Source organism: Onychomys torridus, chromosome 2 (assembly GCF_903995425.1).
Source record: "Onychomys torridus chromosome 2, mOncTor1.1, whole genome shotgun sequence".
Classification (NCBI taxonomy): domain Eukaryota; kingdom Metazoa; phylum Chordata; class Mammalia; order Rodentia; family Cricetidae; genus Onychomys; species Onychomys torridus.
The window spans coordinates 154,419,197-154,441,867 of NC_050444.1; the positions used below are offsets into that span (position 1 = coordinate 154,419,197).

The following is a 22,671-nucleotide window of genomic DNA, read 5'->3' on the forward strand; positions in this document are numbered from 1 at the left end:
TCTCAGTATGGGTTGTGCATGTGTGCCCCACTGGCTCCCTGCCTTGGGCAAGTTGTTTAACTTCCTCAAGCCTCAGTTTCCTTGGTAGTGAAAAGGAATCTTTATAAATAACAATTATTAATAATAGGGCAGAGTGTCTTATGGACTGAACCTGGGAAGCCATAAAAAACTAGGGGGCAGTATCCAGAACTCCGTGGTGGCAGTAGCTGCTGCCACCATCCTGTGCATAGGGAGTACCACAGTCCCTGGCATGCTTGCTAAGGGTACACTGCCCCTCAAAGGCAGTCTGGTCTCCAGGGCCACCATTTCTGTTGACTCCCCATTGAGAATGACCCCTGGCCACTGAGAATGACCCCTGACCAAGAACTTGCTGTTAGTCTTTCCCAGGATGGAGAAGGTGTAGTGGGAGTGGGTGTCTATTTGCATGCGATTTGCATACCATTTACATTCTTAGCTGGGACCTCCCACCCACTCTCCAGGTTGCTTTCACTACCCCCACCAGTACCTGGACCCTAAAAGACCAGATGAAGCGCTACCTGAGCTCCCAGGAGAGGAGTCACCAAAGCTCCTCTCCCCGCCCCCACCCCCGTGTACTTGGCCACATACCAGGATCTTCTTAAGGGCGAAATCCCTCAGGCCTCTGTTTCGAGGGGAGTCAAAGACCACAGGGAAGGATTTGTGAGGGGCATCAATGTAACCAAACTCCATCTCGTCCTGTGTGAGGAAGAAAGATCTACAGCAGGCCTCCTCAGGGGGTTTCAGGAAAGATGAGCCCAGACAATGACATCACCCAAGACCTGAGGAGGACACAGGGGAGGCCTCCAGGGCTCCATCTGGAAGACCCAGCCCAGAGTCAGGAGGAGACAGGAGAGATTGCTCCTGTTGGAGATGGCCCTCAGTCCTGTGCCAGGCTGCTCTCACTTGGGCCAGGCAGGCCCATGTCCCCAGGCTTGGCAGGTAGATGTGATTGGGCTCCTGTACTCCCAGTCACCCACACCCACCCAGTTCTTTGGCTCGGCCTTGTACCCACCTGGATCCAGCGGTCATTGTTATTCTCCACCCGGGGACAGACCACCAGTTTGCAATTGGCCTTCAGGGCCAGGTGGGCCATGGCATCCAGAAACTTGTCATTGCGGCCATGGGCATCTGTCACACTGCAAGGACAGAGACTGCAGCTGGGACCAGGCCCTGGGTCCCTGGGTGCTGAGCTTCAGCCCCATCCCTACCCTGGAGAGGCTGGAGACTTGGGGGTGTGGGGGTCACTTCCCTAGATCACATCAGGTGACCGGTGCATGAGCAGGGTAAGGCCAGGCTGTGGAGCCCAGAGGCACGGTGCCTGAACCAGGGTGGCCATGGAGGTGACCTGGGGCTGATGTCACTGGTGGAGATGGCAGTAAGTGGGCTAGCCTTGTCTTCTCAGAACAGAGAGTAAAGGTGAGGTCTCTGACAGACAGGAGGCTGGGACGCTCCTGGTTCCTGACGGACAGATAACCCTGAGTGGCCACATCCTCTAGCCATGCATTTGTGTCTGGCTCAGCAGGAATTGTCTTCCACTCCAAACTGTGGTATCTCAAAGGTTAACCAGCAGAGGCCACTAGATACCAGGGAGTAGCCAAAGGACCAGGACACCCAGAATGGGTAAGACCCACAGTGGGGCCTGTGGCTGGGTCCCTAGGTCCTCAGAAGATGCAGAAGTGGCCTCAGAAGGGTGAGGCCAGGTCCCTATAGTCCCTGGCACCCATGCAGGGCTCAGCCCCACCATCCTGATTTTGTTTTGTTTTGAAACAGGGTATCACATAGCAGAAGCTGGATTTGAATTGCCAATCTTCTCCTTCAACCTCCCAAATGAGGGATTATAGGCCCCACTACCCAGGCTGCATTCAAGGTGCCTGGGCCTTTGTAATAGAGAGGGAGCCAGCAGACTTAGAGCTGGTGCTGGTGACTGTGTCAGGATCCCTGCTGTGGTCCTGTGGCAGCTCAGGGCTGTGACACCATCCCTGAATGAGGGCTGGCCAGCATTATTGCTTACTCTTCTGCTTTTGGCAAGGTGGAGCTGGGGGCGGCTCACCTGCACACATACAGCTCCAGAGGTGGCTGGGTGTTGGGGGTCATGATCCAGGGGGCTACTCGGAAGCTCACGCTGTCTGTGAACAGTGACACCTCAGAGAGGCCCTGGGGGAGAGGAGGGCTCAGTGGCTTTGTGGGCTCCAGACTGTCCTCTGACTCCACACCCCTCCCTTGGCACATCATCTAGTCTTTACCTCCGTGCCTACCAGGCTGATGCTGAGAGAGACCAACCCTGAGAAACTGGTGTCAGGGAAGGCAAGTCCCTCCACATAGAACTGGATATCGCTCTCCCCGGGAGACCGCTCCACTTCATAGTCCTGATGAAGGGGTCCTAGTACCTGCTTGTAGTCGGAGAGGGAGGTCCCACCTAAGGAGAACAGGGTCAGGCCAATGTGGGGACGGGGCTGGTAGGACAGGAAGACAGGAAATGTGTGGCTGAAGTCTGGGCCTGCTACCTCTGGGGAGCACTCCTTGAGTTCCCTTCCAGCTCTCCAATGCACAAGCTTTGTGACCTTGGCTCAGTGACTCAACCTCTCTGAACCTCAGGTGAACTGTATAGCAAATAACTAGAGAAAAGCATCACCCAAAAGGTGATGACTCAAATGTTTGTCCATCGTGTTTATAAACAAATTACACCAAGTAAAGTATGTCCACAGACAGGCTATGACACGCCCACAGAGAGCAATGAAGTGATTGTGCATGCCACACAGTGGATGGATCTCATTTGTGGTGATGGAAGAGGGGAGTGGCTTCTGATGTGGATGGATTTTTATTTGGAGTGATTAAATATATCACCACTGAACTGCACCCCAGTCCCCTAAAGCTGCAGATTCTGATTAGAAAAATCTAGCCCGAGCCCCAGCCTCTGCTTGGGTCAAGGACCCAAGGCCACCAGACAGCAAGTTCGGTGCTGACAGAGGAGCCAACAAGTCATGTGGGGTCAAGGAGGGGCCTTGGAGGCCAAGAAGCCAATGGTTTCATCCACCAGGCTGTGTGACAGTGACTCTGTGTGTCTGGACTTCAGTTTCTCCGTCTGTGCAATGAGACCAGCAGTTGGCTCCATCCTTGGCTGTCATACTGTTCCCCAGTGGCACAATCACACAAGTCAAAAAGGTGACAGTGGCAGAGAGTGACAGAAGGAAGAAGGGGATGAGACGGACCACCGCCACTCACCTCGGGCACAGAAGACCCTCAGCCTTCTGGAATCAGGCAAAGACACCTTCAAGACCAGCTTGTGGCTTTCAAAGAGCTCATCAGGGCCACCGCAGCTCAGGACCATTGGGGACATGTCCTGCAGGTCTGAGAGAGTGATTTCTGAGACAAATGCATCTCCCCAAGACTGTTGTGGAACATTATTTTATTTTACTTTATGTATTTATTTATTTATTTAATTTTTTTGTTTTTTTTTTTGAGACAGGGTTTCTCTGTGTAACAGTCCTGGCTGTCCTGGAACTCGCTCTGTAGACCAGGCTGGCCTTGAACTCACAGAGATCAGCCTGCCTCTGCCTCCCAAGTGCTGGGATTAAAGGTGTGCACCACCACCACTTGGCAGAATATTATTTTAATTAGGCAAAGATGTGTTACATTTGTTTATGCTGCATTTGTATAATTGTGTAAAGATATGTTGCATTTACTTCACTTGCCTGCCTAAGGCACCTGAATGGTCTAATAAAAAGCTGAATGGCCAATAGCCAGGCAGGAGAGGGATAGGTGGGGCTGGCGGGCAGAGAGAACAAGTAGGAGGAGAAAGCTTGAGAGAAGAAGAAGAGAATGGGGGAGAAAGAAAGGGACATGCCTGGGGCTAGAAGCCAGCCAGCTGTGAGAAGTTAGTGAAAGCAAGACATACAGAAGAAAGGGAAGGTAAAAAGCCCCAAGGCAAAACATAGATAAAGAGAAACAGGTTAAGTTATAAGAACTAGCAAGAAACACGCCTAAGCTAAGGCTGAGCATTCAAAACTAATAAGAAGTCTCCATGTCATGACTTTGGAGCTGTTGGGTGGCCCAAAAGTAAAGCCTGGGACACAAGACCTCCTCTTTCCCTCCCTCCTCACCTCCCATGCCTGAGGTCACTCACCCTTCAGTGACCTCAAATGTCTGTCATGCAGGTCTTCCCTGGACCCAAGGGTGTCTCTATCACAGTTTACCAACAGGATGGCCCCAGAGCCCCCGGGGCCCCAGCGCCAGGTTTCCTGTGGCACACAAGATGGTTTGGGTTAGTCAAGCCTGGGGGTTCTGGGACTAGACATGGCCTGGGTTGGCTCAGTGGTTAGCTCAGAAACTTTCATATTCTGGGTTCGCTTTAAGTTTTCAAGAGGGACCATGGACATGGGGAGCAGAACACTTTAGTAAAGCTCAGACCCAGAGACAGCCATCCTTGTGCAGTGAACAACCTGTGGGACCATATGTAGTGGTTCTGCACTCACAGTGGAGGAGCAGGGTGACATCACCACATACAGAAATGGCCACATTTTGGCACTACCTAAGACAGACGCTGTCTCACCTTGTTCTCCATGAAGAAGACTCCCCCATTCCAGCATTTTCCTGAGCTAGCATTCACCAGGGACTTGCAGGCTCTCCCAGGCTGAGGACCAAGCTGCCTGACTCTGGGGTCACTACTGTCCCCAATAACCTATAGGTTATCTCCATTTGACAAAAAAGTAAAGGGAAACTCTGGGAGGGAACCCTTAGGTTGCACAGTTCATCTTCAAACCCAGGTCTCTGGGACTGCACAGGTCCTCTGCTTGCCTCCATGCCATGCATAGCACTCCTGCCCACCGCTCTGAGTAGACGCCACCCTGTGCCAGGGCCCACACCATGGTTTTCATTGTAGCCCCAGCCTGCAACCCCCTGGAGCAACCTCATGCAGTGAGTAACCTATACAGCCATTCAGGAGTCCTGCCCCACCTTGCCCACAAAGCCATGAGATCCAGGCTGCCTCTCTGGGTCATTCCCTGCAAGCTGTATCTCCTGCCCCTATGTGAGCTGCATGCTTCCCATGGGATGGTCCCATTCTCCTTTATTCTTCATGGCCTAGCTGTAGCTGAATACCATAGTCCCCCTCTACCGGAAATAACAACCTTTCGTGAAGCACCTGCCATGTTGAGAGGTCCAGACACAACCTCTTGAGTAGAAACTGCAGTGAGCAGATTAAGACAGACCAGAAAGGGTGTTTTCCCAACAGTCACACAGCACTTGAGCCAGTGTGGCCACGCTTCCATAAATGGCACTGATCCTGGACTGGAATTGGCTGCTCTTCTGTTGCCAAGATCACCCAGGTCTGCCCGTCAGCTCCACACTCTTGGGGTACCCAGTGTCTCACCTTGTTACCTGAGCCTTTCTTCACCTTGCCTGTGCGGCCTGTGTCGACATCAAGGGACACATCTGCAAAGGGCAGACAGGTCACCTGCCTCTGTACCTGTGATGGCAGGCCCAGCCCATCTTGGCTCCCACCCCAACTGATGAGGACCCAGAAGCCTAGCTCAAGAGACTCGACATCTAGGAGCTCATATGCTGGCCCTGGGGCTCTGGCTAGGGTGACACTGGTGGTTCTGGTGTTGGAGGGACACACGTTGCTGGCTTGGCTATGTGTGTTGGGTGACTATGTTTTGGTGGCCCTGGGTTTCTATGCCACTTGCAGGGGGCCCTTAACAGTAGCCCCTGGGGACCCATGGCCAGGGTCTGTTGTCCTCAGAGGAGGCTGCCATGGGCTCTGGGTGAAAAAGGCACATGGCTCTTTGTGGTCCTAGGTTGGGTCTTAGGGATCCAGAGACATGTGGGACTCCCATGAGGAAGCCACTGTGACTCAAGCTGGTAAGCAGGGACGTTTCTAGATCCTAATGGCCCTAAGCATGGCTGGGTCTCAATTCCTGTGGTCCTTGGAGATGTTTGGTGTTCCCAGGAAGCAGAGGAGAGAGGTGGCTGGCTGAGACCTTCCCTCCAAGGCTCCACAGCCTTCAGTCAACTTCACCATATTCCAGTAGCTACCATGTCCACAGCCAGGCAAAAGCAGGACCCACCAACGCTAGTGAGGTAGAGTACGCTGTGACCCAGGGCACCAGCCTCCTGCAGCCCGAAGTACGACACCTTTACCTGGGGAAGGAAGTCAGTCCTAAGAGAAGGCAGAGGACATGTGGGCCACACCCACAGCCCCGTTTTGAGGCAGAGCCAAAGCTCTTTGGCAATTATGACCTGGGGTGCTGTTCCAGGGTGCCAAGCAATTTGAGGAGAAACAAGGGCTGCAAAGAGGGATATGGTGACTCCAACACCTTCTGGGATATGAGAGGGACAGACAGAGAGGGGCCACTGTCCCTACTGGCCTAGGCAACTCTACCTTCGAGAGCGTTCATTCTCTGTACCGAGGGAATGACCACCCCGGTCCATGATCACAGTGAGTGTCAGGACTTTTGCCAAAGTCCAGAATCCCATCCCCTACCCCACTTGACCCACGTGACAGGATTCCTTCCAGGGAAGGTTGCCACAGACCCTGTCATGAACAGAGCTACACACAGGTCCTAGCTTGTCCCATCCTGGAGAAGGCACTGGGCCAGGAGCTAAGGGAACGTTGGGTATGAGAGACACTAGGACCAGCAGGGAGGGGTCAGCCAGAGGTGGCTCGCTGGGTACATGTGGAGGCTTGAGTGGGTATGCTGAGTGTGTGAGAGCATATGAGTGCCGCCATGGGATCCTGCCTGGGGAGCAGAGAAGTTTGTGGGCAACTGGACGGAGTAACAGAGCTGTGTGATGTTGGGAAACATGAGGTGAAATGTGGATCTGGGTCTCTGTGTGGATCTTGGTGGTGATCAGGGAGTTCCCATATACTGTGTGATATTGGGGTGCATGAGGTGGGCTGTGGGTCTGGGTTTCTGTGTGGATCTTGGGGATGACCTGGTTGTTCCAGTGTGCTGTGTAGTGTTGGGGTGTGTGAAGTTTGGGTCTCTGTGGAGATGTGTCCAAGATGACTCAGGATGGGATATAAGACAGCCCAAGAGATACTTACCTTGAGGTCATTTAAGTCCTTACTGACTGTGTCCGCCACCACCACCACATCCACGTTGGCATCCAGGGGCCAGTGGGCCCGGCCTGTGGGCTCCGCCACCCGTGCAGGATCATAGACCATGTAGATCTTCACCTCAGAGCTCCCAGACACCCCAAAGGTGTTGGCACCCTTGGGCACATCACTAAGGAATGGTGGGGAGAGAGAGACTGAGGGGCTCAGAGAGTGGTCATGTGAGGTAGAGGCTGGAATGTCACTGTTTAGGAGGAGGTACCCCTTACCGATGGGGCTGGGAGCCCCTGCCTCCAAGTCTCCCTGCTCTAACCACATGGTCCTTCCTGCTGGTTCATGAAGACACCAAGCTTTCCTGCCTCAGGACCTTCGTATAGCTGAATGCACTTCCCAACATCCACAAGGCTCATACCCTTAGACTTTAGGGTTTGTTTAAATGTTACCTTTTCAACTACCCTCCTGAGATGGTTAGGGTTAATTGACAGCATCTGGAACTATCTAGGGGTCTGGGCCTTAGAACCTGCCTATGAGGGATTGTCTTGATTGCATTAATTGATACAAACAGAGTGGTAAGATGGTTCAGCAGGTAAGGGGCTTGCCGCCAAGCCTGATAATCTAAGTTCGATCCCCCTAATGGAGGAATGAAAGAACCAACTTTCTCTGACCTCCACTTGTATACATGCACACACATAGACCTCCACTTGTGTACGTGCACACACATAGACCTCCACTTGTATACATGCACACACATAGATTTTTTAAAACATAATTTCTTAATTGGTGTGGGGATACCCACTTTAATTATGGGTGAGGCCATTCCCTGGGCAGATGACCCCAGACAGGGGTCAGAGAGAGGGCTGAGCTTAGAAGTAAGGGCTTCTCTCATGGTTCCCTTCTGACTCTGGACAGCTACTTCTGGCTCTTGCTGCCTTGACTGCCCACTGTGATAGGCTGCACCCCGAACCCTGGGCCAGAATAAGTCCCTCCTCCTTTGAGCTGTTTCATTGTGTTATTTTATCACAGCAACAGGAAGAGAAACTAAGACACCCGCCTCATCCCTGTAGCTAAGGCTGCATTGTCCTTCTGCACACCTGTCCTTTCCTGCTTTATCAACAGTGCATCACTGTCCTGCTGTCCTGCTGTCCTGCACAGCTTAGTTCCGGAGGGCAGCCAGTTTGCCTAGCTTGCTGCTGGACCCTCAGAGGGTGTAGAGACACTCAGCCGTCACATGGGAAGGAAGAAATGGATTCCCACTTTCTGCCAACCTCAGGGTCCCCTCCAGCCCATCTGTGCCGGAGTGTGGCAACAGTACCCACTGACGTGGACTCCACCATACAGCAGCTTCTCCCTGTCCACCTGATGCCTGGTACCCAACTGAAGCTCCAGAGCTCTTGACTCTGGAGAGACAGGGAACCATCAATCTGCTGAGCCCCTCAGCTGCTGGACCACCTGCTTGGGGGTCCTTCTGCTGTCACAGACCTGGGTGGTGGGATGGACACAGGTCCTGGGGAGATGTACGGTCCTTAGACTGATGGATACAAGCTGCCTACCTCCCTGTCAGGCTCTAGCCTGGTCTCAGGCCTCACAGAGTCCTCCTCCTGCCCTGAGGAGACATCAGAAGAGGGGGCCACACCTGTGTGGCTCTCTCCTCTGCCCATCAGTGCTCAGAGTTCTCTACCATAGCGTCTCACAGCTGATGAGGTCACTGACCACTCATGACCACTTACAGAGATCTCCTGACCACATAGACAAGGTGGGAAGTCTTTTCTCACATCCTCCTGCCTCTACCCTTCCCTGGGCCCCTGAGAATCCATCCAAGCACACCTCTGAAAAAGGTCCTTCCACAGCCCCCTACATAGGCACTCTGTCCCTGCCAAGTAGCTGTCTTCCTTGACAATCATGGTGATGGCTGTTGCTACACGAGAGCACATTCACTGTCCAATAGCCAAGCAAGGGGCCTTACATCCTACATAATCCATGCGCTGTGTGGTCATGTAATTAGCGCACAGCGTGATCACGCAGTCGGTGTGCATGCCTGGTGTAGCTATGTGAGCCCATATGCGCATGTGCAGAGGCAATCCATAAAAAGCGGGTCACGGACTCCTCCCCCTTCTTCTTCCCCCTTCTCCTCCTTCCTCCCCCTCCTCACATGTCTCTCCAACAGGCCTGAGCAGACCCTCACCTGTCCCTCCCTTCTAATAAACTCTCATAGTGGGTTTTGTTGTGACTTTTCCTCACAAAAATGGCCACAGTTCCTTCAGTCACACCCTGTGGCCCACCACGGCCCCACTCTACTGATGAGGTAGAAGCATAGGGGAGAGGTCCCTGGAGCACCACGGGCCTCCCCTGCCCCACCCCCTGCTCCCAGAGCATCCTTCACTCTGCGGTCCCATTGCCATGGAAGCCTCACACATCCCACTCCCTCTACTTCTTCCAGGTGCCCTGATCATTTTGATTTAGAGTCCCATCGAGCGAGCACCAGGGGCCGGCTTGCCCACAGTGGCCATGCCTTCCTGAAGCCTTATTCCCATGGTTACTGCCACTCTGCCCACATGGCTTGAGGCTTCAGCTGTTCCTTGCTCCTCACTGTCCCAGACTGGCCTTGAACTCACTATATAACCAAGGGTGACCTTGAATTCCTGGTCCTCCAGCCCTTGAAGTTAATTGTTCAGACGTCAGCATGTGCAAGGCCCACTCCCTCCCTGCTGGCTGTCACTCTGCCCCCGCCCCTGGAGGGTACCAGCTCCCAGCATGCTGTGGTCCCCAGGTTTTATTTGTCAATGGCACCAGCCCCTGACTTCTCCTTGGCCCCACCCCACGCTTCCAATGCAGCTGCCTCCATCTGGCCTCAGGCATCTCTCTGGGGTAGGCCCCACACACTGTCATTACTAAGGACCAAACGGCTGTCAGCACCCACGGGACCACATCTGAATCTCAACACCCCCACACCAGGTCTCAACCCCCTGGGCCTTCTGCACCTGACCCTCTCAGCTTTCCCTCTGCCAGCTGCCTGGCTTAGCTCCAGCAGCTGCCAAGGCCAGTTCCTGAGCTGTGCTAGAGACACAGATTGTTTGGGTCTGTGGCTGCTGACCTTGAATATGACCTTTGACACTGCCTGTTGAGCGTTTTCTCTCTCTCTCTCCCTCTCTCTCTGGAAACTATTGTCACCTTCCCCTTCTCCCTCAGGGCAGGTCACCTGCACATCACCTGTACCCTATCACATGTCTCTTAGCCACACCCAAGCCTCATCTACACCCCCCACCTTCCCTTCTCCCTCATACCCAACTCATGGACACTGGAAATGTCACCCATTTGACCATCACGGCTCCCGGCACTGTCTCCAGGCTGTTGGGCACCCTCTGTAAGACAGCTCCTGCCGCGACTCCCACGGCTCCTGGGACACATCTCCACCGAGGCCTCAGCCCTTCCTCCCTACCCAGGCACCAGAGTTACTCCATCCCTGGGCCCAGCACCCTTTCCCCTCTTGCTGGAAACTTGTCCCCAACTGGCTGCAAGCTCCCAGGCTCCACTTTCTCTCCCTCCACCCAGCCTCACTAATGCATCCTTGGCTGCCCTATCCCAGCAGCAAAAGTTTAACAGCTTTTTGGGGCACGTATAGGCAATCACCTTTACTGTAAAGCTTATTAACACAAAGTATAGCCTATGATTGTAACACTGTATGTTACTCCTCATTGGCGAGTGCCTAGTAAAGTCTGTAGAACCCCTTTCTCCTCACTGAGGCGGGCTGTGGCAGCAGCTCATACCACAGTTGGACAAGGCAGTAGTGTCTGTCCCAGACTGATCATTATCTCACCAACAATGCTGTTGTCATTGAATCTGATGGGCAGCTTGACTGTGGCTTGAGGTGTGTGTGTGTGTGTGTGTGTGTGTGTGTGTGTGTGTGTGTGTACCCAGTGTCTCCCCTTGGGTCAGTAACTTTGCAACTTTCAGTGTAGGAAGATGTGGTGGTTTGAATGATAATGCCCCCATAGGGCTGTGTATTTGAATCCCCAGGTGGTGGAGGAATTAGGAGGCGTGGCCTTGGTGGAGGTGAATCACTAGGGGTGGGCTCAGAAGTTTCAAAGATTTGGACCATTGCTTGTTGGTGCTCTCTCACTGTTTCCTGCCAGTGGAGCAGATGTGCGCTCTCAGCTACTGCCCCAGCACCATGCTGGCCTGAGCTGCCATGCTCCCTGCCATAACAGCCGTGGACTCCAACCCTTCTGAACCCATGAATCCCAGATGAAATGTTTTCTTGTGTAAGTTGCCTTGATCATGGTGCTTTGTCACAGGTGTCAAGATGCCACATCCCTGTCTCGCCACCCTCACAGGTAGGGGCCAGTTGTGGCTCCCCTTGAGAGGCAGCTATAGGCAGAACAGGCCTGCCGGGCCCTTCCCTGGGGGCATGGAGGGGCCTGCCCCACCCAATCCTGCTGCCTTCAAGGCTCTGGCCACCTTCACCCTGTCCCTGTCAGAAGCAGGTGCTCAGCAAGGCCCCAGGGTGGCAGTGGAGTCATGGCTATTCTTGTGGTGCCCGAGAGGCGGCTTTTGCCAGGAGGGTGCTGTGTGTCCTTGGATTCTCATTCCCCTGGCATCCGGCCTACCCCTCCTAGAGCCTCAGGCACCGGACTGGCACTACAGGTCTGTGGGTGGGCCATGAATTAAGTGACAGGCATGTGTGGGAGCTGGGGTAAGCCCAGGAAATCCACTGTTGGATCTGCTTCCGGCATACAAAGCCATGCCTCCCCATGCCACCCGATGCCTCCCCATGCTCCTCTCCGTGAGGAGGCATCTTGCTGGGAAGCTCCTGATGGTGTGACATTCTGGCACATCCCCAGACTCACAGTCAAAGAAAATCTTCTCTCTAAAATGAAGGGACAAGACTGGTATGGTAGTGCATTCCTCTAATCCCAACACTAGAGAGACAGAAGCAGGCAGATCTCTGTGAGTTCAAGGCCAGCCTGGTCTACATAGCCACCTCCAGGCCAGCTCGGCTTGCAAAGTGAAACCCATTCTCAAAAACAATAGAGAGGAACCAAAGGGGGCTGTACTGGTCAGTTTGCTGTCAATTTGACACAAGAGTGCTATTTGGGCAGAGGGAACTTCAATTCAGAAAACGGCCTGCTCAGCCTCGGTTTGTCTCCACGTCTACAGAGCCACCTCCCGGGCTGGTGAGGATTCTGGAAATGCTGTAAAAAAGTGTGCTGTGTTTTGTGACTGCGATTGTCACCCTCCTTGGCCTGAGCCACCTGCACCGGCCCAGCACCATGGCCCCCTCGTCCTCTGCAGCCTGCAAGGATGGGGTCCCTTCAGGTCTGCCTGTATGCTGGAGAGCAGGGGTGCCAGCCTGTAGGGTCTTCTGTCTGGTGCCTGGAGGAGGGCCAGCCAGACCAGCAGCAGTGGAGGCCACCAGAGCCTAGCGAGCCCTTAGAGAACAACACTGAGAGTGTATGAGGGAGTATGAGATGGAGTGGAACCCCGGCCCTCCCCAGACTGCCCCTCACTCAGTCAAGGTGTACCTGCCTGCCTGCTGGGGCATCTGTCTGGACTGCTGGAGTGGGGAGCTTCAAGCACCTCATTTCTCTTCGTTTGTGACACTCTTGACCTGTCTCTACTGCACCACAACCCTCTCAGGTGGGCGGTTCTGTCTCTGTTTAACAGATGAAGACATCTTCTCAGAGAGGTGAGGTAACTCTCCTCAGCTCGCACAGCAGGGAGCCGCACAGTTATCTCCCGTCTCTTACGTGGGCTGATGCTATAAGGAGCATGGGACCGGACATGTCCCTCTGAGGGGAGAAAGGAGAACACATGGGAGGTTGTAGGAAGGACATGGAATGGCAAACTCCCATACAAGCTCCTCATAGATGGTTTCCTTGTGAGCAAGCCTGGAGGACCAAGCAGGAAAGCCACCATCCCTGTCTCTGTCCCCACCTATCCACCTGAACTTCTCAAGGTTAGTGCAGGCCAGAACATGGTGTCTGTGACTTTCTGGTTCTGAGAACAGTGAGCACACACTTTATGTGTCCTTTGGGGTCACAGGGGCCTGGAGCTCATGTGGAGCCCCCACCCCAACAGGACACAGCCTTAGCGCTTCCCAGGACAGGCAGCTCCCACACCTTCCTCTTCAGTTACATTTCCTGCTAGGCTGCAGACTTCCACCTTCCAGGCCATATGTAGCCCTGCAGCTAGGAAGCTTGCCACCTGGTCTCTGGGGGAGAAAGAGGAACAAGACCTCTGTGCCACCCACACACACCAACTTGGGCATCACCAGCAACTTGGGCATCACCAGCAACTGGGGCATCACCAGCAACTGGAGCATCACCAGCAACTGGGGCAGGAGCTGGGTAGTTAGGGCTTATGAGAGGCCTGGGCTGGGCAGTGGCCCAGCAGGAGCAGGAGGTGCATGCTGTCTCATAGACGGAAACAGGGAAGGCCGCAGGTCCAGGTGGCTGGGATCTGGTCTGATAGCAGGTCAGACACAGGCTGACCTGGCCCCCAAAGTCTCTGTCCTTAGAGTCAGTGGTGTTCCATTAGAAATGTTCTCGGCTCAACCTGAGTACCCTTGTTGTATTGCATAGCGTGGGCAACACAGGACACAGTGAAGAATGGCACCCAGAGGAGGCACATGGTCCCTGCTCTGCTCTCTGTCTCCATTCCTAGCCAGCCACCTGCAGAACAAGGGTACAGAGCAGACTGTACAGAGCAGAGAAGAAGTTCTGAGTAGTCATGTAGAGCTATACCATGCAGAGATGAGATTCAGGCCCAGAGCATGCCCACTGCCCTGTCCTCACCCCACCTCTCACACAGAGTCTGCAGCATGGCTAATTCCCAGAGATCAGGCTCCCCTGAGGTAGAGATTACAGAATCTGGAATCAGGCAGGTTCAAATCTCAGTCCCAGCAATCACAGGCTCTATGACTTCAGAAAGTCTCTCAATCTCTCTGTGTCTTGGTTTCTTTGCAAAATGGAGATTATAGAGATCTCTGCCTTGCAAGCTTTCTGTGAGAGTTAACAGGAGTATTGTGGGAAGCACTCCCAGCAGCCATGGCCAATGCTGCTATGAACAGGGCCTGAGAGGCATGAGGAGTGGGCACCACACGGGAAGAGAGAAGGGACCCATGGATGAGAATGCTGCTATGACCCCCTTCTCTCTTAGCAGACCAAGGAGACAGACCAGTTGGACCGCCACACAAACCAGAATCTACAGCAATGACTGACATCTAAGATGCCAGCACACAGGAGGCAGAGGCAGGAGGATTAGGAGCTCAAGGCCAGCCTGGATTATGTAGCAAGAACCATCTTAAAATAAATAAACAAAACCAGGGACTAGGTAAATCCTTGTAAGTATAAGGACCTGAATTCAATGCCCAAAACCCACATTAAAAACAACAACAACATGCAGGGCGGTGGTGGCGCACACCTTTATCCCAGCACTCAGGAGGCAGAGGCAGGTGGATCTTTGTGAGTTCGATGCCAGCCTGGGCTACCAAGTGAGTTCCAGGAAAGGCACAAAACTACACAGAGAAACCCTGTCTCGAAAAACAAAAAACAACAACAACAATAAAAGAAAAAAAACAACAACAAACCAAAACCTGGTTGTGGGCTGGAGTAATGGCTCAGTGGTTAAGAGTGCTTACTGCTCTCTCAGAGGACCTAGGTTCAGTTCCCAGCACCCACTAGACAACTCACAACTACTGTAACTCCAGTTTCCAGGAGATCTGATGCCCTCTTCTGACCTTCAGGGCACTGCATGCATGTGGTATACACACACACACACACACACACACACTCATATCTACCCAGACAAAACACTCATAAGAATTAAAATAAAATAAAAACCTGGGTGCTCATGCACCCAGGAGGACTCACAAGGAGGATCCATCCCTAGAGATCACTTTCCAGAGAGTCTATTCTAATAGGCAAGCTCCAGGACCCTGTCTAAAAAAATTCAGGGTGGATGGCTCTTGAGGAAATACACCCAAAATTATCCTCCACACACACATGCACATACAGGGGCAAGAGAGAGAGAGAGAGAGAGAGAGAGAGAGAGAGAGAGAGAGAGAGAGAGACTGATTTAAAAACAGGAACGAAACATCTGGCATGCTGTCTCTCAGCAAGTTCCCCTCAGCAGAGCCCAGCAAAGTAGGTGTGAGCCTGTGTTAAGTGATGGAGCAGAGGGGGTGGAGATAGCAGGGGGCTCTTCAACCACGTGGAAGGGAGCACTCAGCAGGGAGGTACCATTCAGACACCAGCCAGCCTTGACTTTCTGTCCCTTTCAGCCGGTTGCAGCTAGCAGGGGTCATGAGGGCCTTGGCTGGTCCGGCACCATATATACACATTTCCTTAAGGTCTACACCATATTGGGAGTGTCTGTGACCTCTCTTTTCCAAAGATAGTGATCAGTGGCTCATGGGCACCTTGCAACGCCCTGTTATTGCTCAGGACAGGCTGCCTAGCAAGCCCAGGAGGATGGCCAGACAGGCAGGCCTCTCCACATTGGATACAAGTGGCAGCTGTCACTCCCTAGTCTTCAGAGCAGAGCAAGACTAGAGCCTGGGATCAAAAAACTCCACCAGAATGGGTCCTGGTTTAAAGTTAGTGCAGTGAGTCATGTTCCTCTAGCCAAAGTCGATCTGAGGCCTGTGGGTGATGGAATTCCTCATTAGTAACATGGGAGGCTATGGATGCCAGCTGTACAGACACAGAGAAAGCAAGCTCAGAGGGGCTGAGGGACTGGCCCAATGTCACACAGCCTGCAAGGTCCAGTATGATCCCTCAGATATTCTGTTCTGAGAAGCCACCAAATTGGCCACCTCTGAGCACTTCTTCCTATACAGTGCGACCAGGTGAGTATTGGTGGGGTTGGGGAGGGGAAGATCTAGGCTTCTTTCCTCACTAAGTCCAGAGGTTGGGCCCACACTCACCATGTCCAAAGCCTTGGTGGCCAACCTGGCTCACAGCATGCCTGCTGCCCCTCTGCAGAGTCCCCTGTGGAGTTGTGACCTACCTTCTGTCCCACCTAATAGCACTATGCCCAAGACCTAAGCCACGAAGTTTGAACAGATGTATGGCTCCAAGGGCATGTTGGAAGCACTTGCTAGTAGTAGTTCAAGTGGCCTTGAACTCTAACACAGAATGACTGGGATCCTGCTCTGGGGCCCAGGGTGCACTTGGAGGCCCCAACACAGATCTGTCTTTTATATGAGGCCAGGTTAGCCCATGTCCACAAATGGCACTTTCTCAGTGCCAGCCCTGGGTGCTTTGGAATCCTTCTGGCCTTTCCCACTTGTAGCCAGCTTCCATCCCTGTCCTTGACAGGTATTTAGGGTCCTCACCCAGATTGGCAGGTCCCCAGGCCACACCTCCCTGGGGAGCAGGACCACAGGTAGAGGGCACCCCTGTCAAAAGGATGCATCCTGATGGCGGGAGGCATCTATACCTAGGCAGTCAGCCCTCTCCAGGTCCACTGCTCAGCACAGCAAGTGCTGGACCTGCTGGTCACAGCCCTTCCCCGCCCTGGCCCCCCAGTGAGCAGAGGGATTCGGGTCCAGGGACAAGAGAGCAGAACCAGGGCTTGAATGTGAAGTTGCTGAGAACCCAGGAGGACAGGACCCAAAGAATAATTCACACATCAGAACCCAAGTGACAGAGAAAAGAGGCATGAGGTTGTCAGAGGGATGGGTCCCCAGCCAGCTCAGCATGGTAAGTGGCAGCTAGTACTGAGGAACTGTGTCTGTGGAACTGAGGGAACAGACCTCTGAGGCCAATACCAATATCGGATTTTCATTTTGACAGTACTGAGGATTAAACCCAGGGGCTCCGGCACACTAGGCAAGAACTCTACCCCTGAGCTATACCCCCAGGTCTCTTTTTAGTCTTTGAGACAGAGTCTTACTTGGTTGCCTTGGATTTGCAATCCTCCTGCCTCAGCCTAAGTGGTGGCATGACAAGCGTGTGATCCCTCATCCTGCCTAATACCAACACTCTATGCTGTGAAGATGCCCACTGTCCACTAGCTGTCCCACATCTGATAGCCCTGAGATGACCATGAACCTCAAAGAGGGTCTCCTCTCGGTGGCCTCATAAAGTCCAGGAACTCAAAAACGTAAGCATTTGAACATGACCTCCAACTGAGGGCACTGACCCTTCTGTAGGTCCAAGGACAGGAAGGTCCCAGTGGCACCCACAGCCTGTCAGTCCCTCGAATTAGGATCCCATAAATCCTATAATTGCTTTCCTGGCAGCTTAGCCCAGCTTCCCCATGCTTCCGGGAGCACTTGTCTACATGGCGGTGGAAACAGTCAGACAGACACGCTGCAGGACATGATTGGTTTTGGAATTCAGGAAGCCCAGGAGATGCTCAGGCATGGTCCTTCCTTCCTGTGGCTCATCTGAGAGGCTCACAGTGCTCCACACATCCCAAACCCCAGAGCTATAGGACCTGAAGACTCTATTTTGCTTTTCTGAAAGGGAGGTAAGAGTGTTGCTGTAGCCTACTGGAGTAAGGGGGTCAGGGTGGGAGTCACAGCCTGCTGGGGGATAGGCATCAAGGTGCTGAGATACCCCATGAGGATATTGGGGTAAAGGTGCTGAGCTAGCCCAATGGGGGGTGGTCTACAGCACCTGCTGAATCTGGTTACCCCATGGCACACAGCTAACCCCCCACACAAATATTTTTCCAAAAAGCCAGGCCATGCAGCCCTGGGGAATTAATCACTTCCTCTGATGTCACCCTAAGTGCCATCACCTGGAAGCTCAAACTCTGGGCAGCTCAGATGACTGGCACCCCAACCACTTGGGGGGTCTTTCGCAGGCTTATCAACAAGCAAGACCAGTTCTAAGCCCCTTGGTTGGCCTCAGCTGGAGCTGGTCACCAAGCAAAGGGGTGGGGGAGCCCCAAGTTCGTCTCTCATTGTCAAGTGTCAGGCTCAATTGTCAGTGCCTCAGGCTCCTGGAAGCCCCACTGGTTTGCCCATCCAAGGCACCCTTCCCCACTGCCACTGCGTTCTGGGCAGGAGATCCCTCCTCAGTGACGCAGAGCAAACTCCTGTGCTCCCCCGTAAACTCTGGGTAGCTGTGATGCTGGTCACCACTCGGGGTGCAGAATGACCTGTCAGTCCCTCCTAGAGCCAGCCAAGAGACACCACAGCCAAGGCGGCTTCCTCTGCACCCGCAACACTGCAGGATGCTCAGGGCATGGTGTTCCCACCACATACCCCACCTTGTCCTTGTCCTTGTCCCCTCCCACCTCTGAGGAGCAATAGGAAGAAAAGACGTGGGGGTGCCCACAGCTGGCTTCGCCTACTGAGCAACTACCACAGAAAGGGTTCTGCATACACACATCTCATTTACCCCAACCCATGGTGGTGGCACTGTTGCCTTCCCATTGACTCTCAGAGGCAGAGACAGACAGAGGCAGGCTCACAGAAGTGCAGTGGCATGCCCAAGGTCACACAGCCAGGGACCAACATGACCAGGATACACTAACGGCATACATAACCTCCACGCTGAGCTTCAGAGGGGGCCCAGCACATCCAATCAGGGTTCAGTGCACACAGCCAGAGATTAACTGGTGAGGGAGGGCAGACCTGGTTCCCTACCAAGTGCCTTAGTAGAATAACAACACAAGGCTGAGGTTTGAAAGAACCTTCTAGAAACAATCTTGTCTCTAGGTGAGAGCAGGGGCCTGGGATCAGGCAGGTGGGACTCATGGGCTCTTCTTCCCTGGCGTCAGTGTCAAATCAGGGCTGCCAGATGCAGTACAGGAAGACTAGTCTCAGCTGAGCTTCAGCTAAACTGTGCAGGCTGCAGGATATGGATGTCCCATGCCATCCCTAAAAAAATTAGTGGGGGCCAGGCCCAGGGTAGAGCACTTGACCAGCATGTGTAAGGCCTCCGGAATTCCCCAAAAGGTCCGTCCCTCTGTCTCTCTCTCTTTCCTTCCCCTCCTCCCCTCTCCCTGCTCTACTCAATGGACCCTTTATTCATTAAATCTAGAATCCTATGCTAAATAGAGTGATATGATCCCATTAGCCACATAGGTCTGATGAGACCAGCCCGACCTCTGGTCCCCAGAAGTAAGTAGTCAAGGTCTGGCCTCTGGGGCTTCTGTCTATTTCTCCCCATCTCAGTCACGGGGGTCCTCCACCACTGCTTGAGAGGGGGCAGTGGAATTCAGGGTAGACATAAAATACAGTGTTCACCCACCTGCCTGGGCAAGTGCAGGAACTGAGCCCTAAGGATGATCTGAGTTCAGATGGGGCCTGGGAACCCCCAGCCCTCAGCTCCCTATGAAAGATGCTCCAGAGGCCCTAGACATCACTGTAGCCAACTTCCCCAGCAGCCAGGTAAAGAATTGAGGCTTTACTGGGTCCCTGCATCCCTGTCTAAACAGCCAGGACAGGGAAGACTTGGGTCAATGGGGGAAACTGATGTCATAGTTGTCCTATTCACATGTCTCTATTGCTACCACTGTCACAACCACCATCAAGGCTGCTGCGACAGTCATCATCACCGTCCCTACCATCACCACGCCATCATTACCATTACCACCACCATCTCTTGCCAGCCTAAGTCCCAAGCTTTGCTCCAGGATCACTTCTTAAATTAAGTCATTGAGTTATCCTTTGGCCGCTCCCTCTTAATCCCAGTCACTCTGGTTGTCCCTGGCTGGCCTCCAAGGGTCAAGATGTCAACATGCACACCCACCCCTAACCGCAGAGAGGCGGAAAACTGGCAAGACATGGAGAGAGGGAGGGGGGGTCCAACCCTCTTCTCTGGCTTGAGCCCCAGCTCCTTCTGCTGTTCTACTTGAAGACTGGCATGTAGAACCCAGACAGAGCTTGTTCCCAGGACTCAGAGTAATCTTCTCATCCAGACACTGGACCTAATGTCCTGATCCCAGAGCACCCAGGCAGATCCTATTCCCTTCCCTCCCAAACTCTGAAGCCAGCTCCACCTTCTCTGGTGTCCAAACATCCAGCCTACACCCTCCTGCATATTCTTTGGTCCAGGGGTCCCCCACCTAAGCACAGGAAAGTGTCCCAGCTCTTACCTGTAGACATCAACCGGGGTCTCCTCACCTACCCCACACACGGCATGAGTGGGCTTCTTCAGAGAGAGCTGCACAGCTCTCTGTGGGGCCATCATGTGCCGAGCTCCTAGCCTTCTGGTCGGGCTAGCTCGGGTGCCCAGCAGCCACAAGCCCCGGCGGCCTCCCTGGCTCCCCAACTCTTCTTGGGGACACCTGGCTGCCGGGTAGGAACGTGCGTTCTAATGGGTTGGTGCTCCCTCCTCCCTTTTAATTTCACCCTGCAACCTGGGGAGCCTGCCTGAGCCTGGTCCCCACCTCCTGGCTCCACGCCCAGTCACCTAAGTCATGGGCTGTCAATCTAGGAGGCTGGGAGGGAAGTGTCTGAAGCTCTCTGTGGGGTGGGAAGGGGCCCTGGGAATAGCCAGGTTCAGCTGCCAACAGGAAACTGAGAGGGTCATGTCATCCCACTCATGGGCTCTCGTGCCTGAACCCATACTGTGACAGCCCTTCTGAGGGCTCCACGCCAGCCACCAGCTAAGCTATCTGTAGATCCTGTCTCCTTGTGTGGCAATCCAGTCTTCAGGGTCAGCTCAGTGGATGAACATTGTGTGGTTCAAATCCCAGCCCTGACACTCAGAGCCACTGAGGGGATAAGGTCACTTAAGCTTATCCATGCTTAAGCATGCTCCATGCATGACTCCGTTTACCCCATGTGTGTAACAGCTGCTGTAACAGGAGGACCTATGGGGTGAGAGTTCAGGGCAGCAGGAGAGAGCTAGCCTTGTCTAAAAGATGTGCTGGTGGCTGTTCAGGTCTCTAGTCTTCAAGATGGGTTCGAAATTCTCTTTCTCTGTCCACTGACATCCCAGGGCCAAGGCACCATCACCTCCGCCCAGAGGATGAAGAGCCTGCAGCCCTCTATGTCATGTGCCTCCTCTTGCCTCAGGGAGGGGTCTATTTCCCAGACCATCAAGTCCTTGGATCAAGGAGCCTGGTCTCTCCTGCACCTCCTAAGGTGCTGAGCACATGGGAGCCCAGCAATACCAGTGTGAGCACAGGATATCCCCGGAACCGTCACTCCACAGGTTCAGAACCTGCCTCCTGAGTTCAGAAAGGAGTTTTTCTATATGCTTTTTTTTCCTTCTTCCCTCCCTCCCTCCCTCCCTCCCTCCCTCCCGTCCTGTGAAAACAGTGAATTTTATTAAACACTGACAGTACTTCACGAAGAAACAAAATTGAAGGACGGACATGTTGCCTGCTTGGTAGAGTGCTTACTTAGCCTGCACGAGGCCCTGGGTTTGATCTCAAGTACCACATAAAACTGGGTGTCTCCGCAGTGAATGCCTGTAACAGTGGCAGGAAGATCAGGAGTTCAAGGCCATCCTGAGCTGTATAGTGAGTTTGAGGTTGGCATTTCAGCAAGAAAGGAAGGAAGGGAGGGAGGGAGGGAGGAAGGGAGGGAGGGAGGGAGGGAGAAAGGAAGGAAGGAAGGAAGGAAGGAAGGAAGGAAGGAAGGAAGGAAGTCAAATTACAAAACCACTTCATTTCAATCATGTCTGTGTTTGTGTCTGTCTCTCTCTCATACACACAGATACACATACATGATTGGAAGAACATACGTCAAAATTAACAAACACGTTCTATAACTGTTATTTTCTTCATATTTCCCTTCAGGTCGTCTTCAACTTATTTAAAGAAGTAAATTTCTTTGAATAAGAAAAAAAATATTTGGGACAGTGCACAAGCAGGTTTGTGTGGACCACAGTCACGTAACGCCGTCTCTGACCCTAGCTTTGCTTCTGGGAAGGTTGGGTAAGGCAGCTGAGAAAACCCCCCATTCACCACAGTCACACGGGGACAATTCAGACCCTCCTCACAGGGCCACTGTGGGAATGAAAGGCATGGAAGCAAAGCCAGGCATGGTGGCCAACACTTTGAGGCCCTTCTCGAGTCCCCTCCCCTGTGGCTGGTCAAGGGTGCTCCCCACTGGCTTGTGCCCTCTGAATTCTGGCACCAAGGCAGCTGATGACCTCCATGGGTGAGCTGGAAGTGGCCTCGGAGGAAGCATGCAAGGAGGGCCACAGTGTTCAGGGCCCCGAGTCAGCAAAGGGATGGAGGGAGAAGGCTGGGTGTAGGTCTAGGGATTGGCTAGTCTGTCGTAAACATGAAGAGGCCACTGGACTGCTTGCTGACTGGGGAGGGTGGATGACATGTCCCCTTCATGATGAGAGACTTCTCTGGAGCCACAGGACATGCCTCCCAAGCAGCAAACACACAGCTGAGAATCCTTTCCACAGGCAGAGGACAGCAAAGATAAGTAGGAGAGACGCATTCCTGGCAGGAGGGCTAATTGACGGTGCTTGCCCCCAGCAACCTCCAGCCTGGCTAGGAAGCAGGAAACAAACGGAGGAAAACAGCATAAACTTTTATTTGGTTCTTCTTTCTGGAATGATCGTCCTTTCCGTCAGCATAACTGAGTGTGATATTTCTGGCCTTGAAAGTTCATTCTGCACCAGGCAGTGGTAGCACACACCTTGGATCCCAGCACCCAGGAGGCAGAGCCAGGT

General features: G+C 53.4%; 1 protein-coding gene across 1 annotated transcript in view; it reads right to left on the minus strand.

Moving 5' to 3' along the window:
• The window catches only part of Padi1 (peptidyl arginine deiminase 1), a 32,454-nt gene extending 12,237 nt beyond the window's left edge, over positions 1 to 20,217 (minus strand). The window contains exons 1-10 of the mRNA XM_036179153.1: positions 20,126 to 20,217; positions 7,064 to 7,244; positions 6,084 to 6,156; positions 5,387 to 5,448; positions 4,142 to 4,256; positions 3,241 to 3,366; positions 2,262 to 2,434; positions 2,069 to 2,172; positions 1,031 to 1,154; positions 607 to 714 (exon numbers count right to left, since the gene is read on the minus strand). Of these exons, the coding sequence (XP_036035046.1) occupies positions 607 to 714; positions 1,031 to 1,154; positions 2,069 to 2,172; positions 2,262 to 2,434; positions 3,241 to 3,366; positions 4,142 to 4,256; positions 5,387 to 5,448; positions 6,084 to 6,156; positions 7,064 to 7,244; positions 20,126 to 20,217 (1,158 nt within the window). The remainder of the gene's footprint in view (positions 1 to 606; positions 715 to 1,030; positions 1,155 to 2,068; positions 2,173 to 2,261; positions 2,435 to 3,240; positions 3,367 to 4,141; positions 4,257 to 5,386; positions 5,449 to 6,083; positions 6,157 to 7,063; positions 7,245 to 20,125) is intronic.
• Between the last annotated feature and the right edge of the window lie 2,454 nt (positions 20,218 to 22,671).